The sequence below is a fragment of the Acanthisitta chloris genome, unplaced genomic scaffold (assembly GCF_000695815.1).
Source record: "Acanthisitta chloris isolate BGI_N310 unplaced genomic scaffold, ASM69581v1 scaffold34370, whole genome shotgun sequence".
Classification (NCBI taxonomy): Eukaryota; Metazoa; Chordata; class Aves; order Passeriformes; family Acanthisittidae; genus Acanthisitta; species Acanthisitta chloris.
The window spans coordinates 7856-14735 of NW_008651696.1; the positions used below are offsets into that span (position 1 = coordinate 7856).

Here is a 6880-nt window from a genome sequence, read left to right on the forward strand (position 1 = left end):
TAGTGTACAGTGTATACTAACTAACTATAGCTTCCAAACAGGGAATTTGGTCAGATAAAAAACACACATTCAGTGCAGATCCCTAATAATTTTCAAACACATTCAATATCCCTTCTAGTTCAGTTTGTGAAATTCCTCCTAAAAGCTGTAAACCAGGAAATCCTCAGCACTCTAATTTCCCTTTCCTCTGTGGATTATTTTGCCTACTCCAAAATGCTAGGAAAGTTTCTCTAAGTAAGAATAGATGTTCCTGTAATGGCTGAAGTTTCTCCTTCTCCTTCCACTATGTTCTATTTATATGCATACAATTTATTTCAAACCAGGACTGTGGTCAGGTGCTGCCAGAGTGTCCAATATTCTGTCACGCAAGGTGAGGAAAGAATACACAATCCATTCTGGCAACAGCTGATGCTATATTAGAATGGAAAGATGATCCCATAACTAGAGTAAAGCCCTGCACATGCACAAACCTCCCACCCTCCCAAACTCAGCCACATTTCCACATGGGCATAGGTGTTTTTGCCACCAGATCTGTGGTTTTTTGCAGCTCACTGGATGGGTATTCTGTTAATGTCTGCTGTAGTAAAACACTTGAATCCACACATAGAAAAGGTGTATTTAATGTTCGCGTTTACATGAAGCACTTATCAAGAACACAGTAGAAAACAATGCTTAGAGACCATCCTTGAATGCTTTCAGCAGCAAGTCAGCTGCCAGTCCAGGAGACAAGACTCCACTAAGAACTTTTTCTTCTAGAAGGGGAATCTTATCCTTGACTGCTAAGTGACTCCGGAAATGTTCCAACATGTTTTCCTGGATGAGATTCCACATCCACACCTTCTGCTGCTTCCGTCGCTTGGCAATCAACTCACCACTTGTGAGCATGAGGTCACGAAACTCACTCATGGTATCCCACATCTCCAAGATTCCTTCTCCAGTTTTGGCAGAGATGCGCATTACCTGTTGGATTCAGAGAACTTTTTTAAGCCAAGGAACTACTGGGCTTGAGGGTTCAATCACTGCATCAGGGAGGCTGCAGGAAAATTAAGCAATGCTTCCTTCAAGGTACCCACTTCACCAGGCTCTCAGGGGGTTTGTAGGTTTGTTTTGAAAAGAGATCTCAAAATTGGGATTTTACCCACTCTAAGTGGATCCTGAGATCCATAGTGTTTGGGATAAATAGGTCTATCCAACTGCTTGTATATAAGAATCATTTGTAATGAGTCCTTTACCTAAAAGGTACATCATTTCTCTTTTACCTCAATGTAGAGTTAATCACATACTCTGGTAGCTATTCTTTTGCACTTAAAATATGCTACAAATGAGGTATTTAGACTATATTTTTGCCTTTGCTTTCCAGACTAGGAATTAATTTTCCCTGGAATATTTCAGACATCCAAGACAGCCTTTTAAACAGAAGTCTGTTGTTTGAAAGAAGTCTCTCCCTCTCTTTCCCCACTTGCAGAAGGATGGCTAAACCTCAGGCAACTCATTCAATGAGTTAGTTGCCCTACTAGGGTAGTGGAAACCTCCTTTGTATATACAGGTATATAAAAAAGGAAGTGAGTGGGTTTGCATGTGCTTATTCTATACATACAAAGTAAAAATCAGTACAGAATCTTCTCCTTAACAATTTACCATAACATTTTAATCGATGAAACATCATATTAAAACCTAAGACTCACAGGATAAGAATTCCAACCATACACAAGTAGATTAGGTTCTTGCTTGAGAACTTTCCTTATGTGAGAAATGAAAAACCAAACCAGCAATAAGGAAATGCATGAACTAGTGAAAGAACAAATCACAGGCTGCAGAGTTATAAAGGAGGGAGAAATAGCTTAGTAAAGTTTGCACCACTACTTATGTTAGCTATGGGTCTGCCAGTGCTGAGACTGTAGCTCAGGACAGAAATCATGGGGAGGACGATTGGCTTTGCACTGTGTTTCATGTGGCACACCTGGAGATAAGAGGTGAAACACAAAAAGCAGCAATCACCTCTCCAGCACAGTGTAAAGTTAAACAACCAACTGAAATTCCGAGCAGGAAGACTAATATAGATAAATGAGATATCAATCCCAACTCATTCAGCACTTTTTTGGGGGAAAAAAATACAAAAAACCAAACCAAACCAAAACCAGACGCAACAAACCACCAACCTTTGGTCTCCAAAGCTTTGAACGCTTGCGAAGCAGCTTCATGGCACTAACATATTCAGCTTGGATTCTCCGTGCAGGCACAACTAAATCCCCATCAGCTTTATTTATAGCAACCAGATCTGCCATCTCAATGATACCCCGTTTGATACCCTACATGGAACATGGAGAGAAGCCACAAATACCCAGAAGGACTGTGACAGGCTGATTTAGCACAAAAAGCAGGTCAAAGTGCTTTGTTAGTTTCTAGTGGTTCTTACTGACTTTTCTGTGTGTGCATCTATGTGCTAGTCCTAGAATCAGGATGTTAAAGGAGAGGACCTTAGAGATCCCAACCCCCTGCCATGGGCAGGGACACCTCCCAGTAGATCAGGTTGCTTAAGGCCTTACCCAACCTGGTTTTGAACACTGCCAAGGTTGGGACAGCCACAACCTCTCTGGACAACATCCAAGAGGAGCATCAATGGTCTCTGTCATCACCAGCTATTATTCTGACACAAGAACACTACACATGGATATCAGAGCTCACATGATTATCTATTTCATGTGTAGAGACTCAGGTTTAACCAAACCATGACCAAGTTTGCAAACCTATTTATATTAAACTTCTGTTTTCCTGTAATATGAAAACCACTCCCCAAAAATTTATGTAAATACCTCAAAGTTAAGTCAGAGAGTACCAAAATTTTACATCCCAATACTTCCAAAATGAGAGAAGCATATCAGAGCTTATCTGTGCAACCAAATACACTGAAAATACTTCGACAGTAGCAGTGTAATGGACAAAACACTATTGATCTTGACATCCTGCACAGATACTACATCTCGAATTCAAGTTTCTCTTTCTAGTCCTAGGTAATACTCAATAAGAGAAACTGAAAAATACCTGTAATTCATCTCCACCCGCAGGTGGTAGCAGTAATATAAACATATCAACCATATCAGCCACAGCAAATTCTGACTGTCCCACACCTAAAAAATTAAATCCAGAGTTCACCATTTATTGCAAACTTTCAGTCACATTAATGACAGTGATTATGACAGATCCCAGCATTGCATCACCACCAAATCCCACTAACAAAACAGGAAGCACAACAGTTTTGTAAAAGACATACAGGACTAGAAAATAGAATGGGCATTCATGTTCAACCAGTGCCCATGTACAAAAACAGAAGAAAAATCAAGGGTGAAAGTATGCGATTAGTAACACACCTTACTTTGGTATCACGACAGGGTAACGAAAAGAAAACCCTGTGCACATACCTACTGTTTCCACCAGAACAATGTCATAGCCTCCTCCTTCACACAGCAGAATGGCTTCATTCGTGGTCCTTGTGACACCACCCAGTGTCCCTCTGGTTGGAGATGGTCTAATGTATGCATTCATGTCTCGTGACAACTCGGTCATCCGTGTTTTATCACCCAAGAGAGAACCTTAAACATTTAGTGCTGAATTATTTCAAAGATGTAATACAGCTAAACTTCCCCTTCTCCCCCACCTTCCCTTCCCAACAAATGAGTAAGACAGTCAAATAACACCAGAGCAACAGTTGCTGACTTTGCTGAGGACTAGGAAGTTATTGCCTGATTCTTCCACCTATCAGAAGTTGGAAAGGCCTGATAAACAGACCTTACTGCTACCACATACAAAGAATTTGTGCTAGGCCAACTCCTCAATGGCTTTTAAGACCTAGACACTTCAGGCCACATGACTAAATCTTTGCTGTTTCTGTCCAAAAGGACAAACCTCTGCATGATAATTGTGATACACCTTGATGTGGACTTCTTAAGCTCACGTGCATCTCTGCTTTCCTTCTATTCATACAACCTGGAAACTGGACTCCGCGAGATCTACACACACGATGCACACACCAAAAGAGGAGCTCTTTCAACTGCTGCAGTCTTGCTATCATATTTTGCTATTCTACTGCTGCATCCTGAACACATGCATTCAAAAACACATTCTGTCTCAGCTCCAGGTCACTGTAATGCTGAAGTCCATCCTCTTTATAAGTAGTTACACATTGCAGCATCTTCTCTAACAGAATAGAAGCTGGAAAAAAAAAGTCATGATGTTCCTAGGCAGCTGCCCATTAGGAAAAGATCAAAATCAAGGCTCTATTATTTATTTATTTATTTATTTATTTTTTATTTATCTATTATTTATGTCAGAGATACCATGAATCAAGCATGGTCAGCTTCATTTTTTCAGTTGAGAAGGACAGATTACAGTCATACAACCTCAAAGAAATTCAGATTTAGGAAAAAATATTTGTAAGGCAACATTCCAACACCAGAAAAGAGGAAATGTGACAAAATTAGGACACTATTTCCCAAATTCCTATCACATGGGGAAAAAAATCAAAACTTGATATATTTAATATTTGCAATTCCTAGGCCCAAAGTTTTCCTCCATTTGGCCCAAAGAGATACTCCCATAGTTGACACAAGGTACTAGAAACCTGACTGAAACTTGAATTCACACTCACCACCGCTTGTACTAGAAGAAGGGTCTACAGCCAACACAGACACTTTGTGTTTTCTTTCTGTAAGCATCTTCCCCAAGCATTCTATGAAAGTCGATTTCCCAGCACCAGGAGGACCAGACAACCCTAAATAATTATATTAGGAAGAAATAAAATGTGGTTAAGCAAATAAATAATACATCACGTGAACACCAGCAACATCTAAGTTGGTAACATTCGTGCTATAACACAGTATTACAACAAAGTCAAATAAAAGCTGTGCCAAAACTACAAAACAGACTATCTTGGTTCAGCCAACACAGCAGCACTCACTTCACCACCTTTCATCCTACCCACACCAACATAACATCAGGTTTATCCACACCTACATCCTCCACTCCAAATAAATTTGTCTACACCAACTTTATACTAACAGTTAAAAAAGAAACACTAAAGGCAAAAGCTCTACCTTGAAGAGCTGTTATTTTAAAAAATGAGGCCATTTATCTGCATGTCAAGGTCACAAACGAAGATTAGCACTAACATTTTCTCACTCCCATGCCCAAATTCTTGTTCTTACTCCCTTTGTGCAGACAGCAGAGATGACAGCTGGGCATGGCTTATGTTAGTAGCCCATCTCTTTGCAAGGGAGAAATATTTTATAGCTTCCAGGAGAACCATGTTCAAGTCTCCTTCAGCTGAAAAGTGTGTTGCTTTAAAGGAAAAAAACAGGAAGGTACATGTTTTTCCTTTTGTAGACTGAAAAAGGGATTCAGGAAATATTCAAGAAAACACCTTCAGGAAAAGACCCAGTTTGCTTAACTACATCCTTCCCTATCTTAGTGCACAGGATAGCTGCATCAATCTGCAAAGTGACTAACATTGCAGCTTGTAACACTTACAAAAAACACCCCAAATAACATACCCCCAAGAAGCAACAGTAATTTCGAAAGCAGTTTCACAAGCATTTTTCATCTCAAGTCATAATTCCACTGGACAACAGAAGCAATCTAGATTGGTTACGAACCACACAAAACCAACCATCCCAGACTACAAATCACAAACAACAGTGGTAATGAAAAGTGAGGACTGTAATTCCATCTAAGCAACCAGAAGACAGACATAAAAGGACTAACCCACTCTAAAGGCAAGTGGCTTTCCTTGATTTAACTTTTCCTGTTCCCTGTGGTAGGATAATACCTTCTGAAGGAGCACCTGGGCTACTTTCTTCTTCCTACTCTGAGTTGATTCTACAAGTGTAATGGCTTCAGCTAAACAAGCTCTCTGACCCTGAATTAGTCCATTATAAAGTCTGTCTACAAGTCTCTGTTCTCTGTCAGAAAGTCCCTCCATGTGCTGGTCAGGGGCTACTTGTTGACACAGCTCTCTCCTCAAGCTGTTGGGTGAACACATCCATTTTGTAGGACAGTGATGCACTGGAGTAAGGGATTCACTGCACAGGAAATCTGCTCTGGAAGCAAAGTGAAAGTTCGTGAAGTAAGTTCTCCTGGACAAATAGCAACCAGGGAATCTCAGCAGCAAAGTGGGGATCTTCATCTTGTTTGGAATGAAAAGCACCAGAGGTATCAGTTCTCTTCCTGTTTGCAGACACCCTAAAGAGAAAGAAAAAGATAGAATCATAGCATTTTAAGGGTTGAAATAGACTTTAGAGATCAGCTAGTCCCAACCCCCTGCCCTGGGCAGGGACACCTCCAACCAGACCAGGTTGCTCAAGGCTCATCCAACCTCATCTTGCCAGGGTTGGAGCATCTCCTATCTCCCTGGGCAACCCGTGCCAGTGTCTCACCACCCTCACAGGAAAAAACCTTTTTCCTAATATCTAACCTAAATTTCCCCTCTTTCAATTTGTACCCATTGCCCTTTGTCCTTTCCCTGCAGCTCCTAACACAGATCCCTCTGCAGCTTCCCTGGAGCCCCTTCAGCTCCTGGAAGGTGCTCTGGGGTCTCCACACAACCTTCTCTTCTCCAAGAGAGAAGAGAATTTAACATTTTTTTATCAATTTACTGATACACTTTTGCTTTCTTCTGAGCACTTGCAAGCACTCAAATAAACCTTTGCTAATAAACAATTCGCAGCTCTTACTTTATCCCTCCCTGCATCCACACCACACCTGCAGCTGGAATACAAAACCAGCTCAACTCCCAGCAAAAAGATACAAGCTATAACAACTCCAACAGCATCTCTTCCATGATCATACTTAACCAATAAAAACATCAGCTCTACGAATAAGCTGTTTG

General features: G+C 40.7%; 1 protein-coding gene across 1 annotated transcript; it reads right to left on the minus strand.

The window, feature by feature from the left end:
- Positions 1 to 599: 599 nt before the first annotated feature.
- On the minus strand, positions 600 to 6178 carry MMAA (methylmalonic aciduria (cobalamin deficiency) cblA type). The gene is made up of 6 exons (XM_009074368.1): positions 5758 to 6178; positions 4646 to 4768; positions 3420 to 3590; positions 3043 to 3128; positions 2160 to 2309; positions 600 to 960 (listed from the first exon to the last, which is right to left on the minus strand). Exons 1-6 carry the CDS (start codon positions 6176 to 6178, stop codon positions 673 to 675), a joined length of 1239 nt encoding a protein of 412 aa, XP_009072616.1. The 3' UTR covers positions 600 to 672.
- Positions 6179 to 6880: the final 702 nt, after the last annotated feature.

What these genes read in the sequence shown, in the direction of transcription:
- MMAA (XM_009074368.1), bottom strand. Translation starts at nt 6,178, where the DNA reads ATGAAGATCCCCACTTTGCTGCTGAGATTCCCTGGTTGCTATTTGTCC. An exon ending in TTCTTCTAGTACAAGCGGTG is followed by an intron (nt 3,591 to 4,645) that starts GTGAGTGTGAAT and finishes TAAATGTTTAAG; the next exon opens with GTTCTCTCTTGGGTGATAAA. An exon ending in TGTTCTGGTGGAAACAGTAG is followed by an intron (nt 3,129 to 3,419) that starts GTATGTGCACAG and finishes TTAATTTTTTAG; the next exon opens with GTGTGGGACAGTCAGAATTT.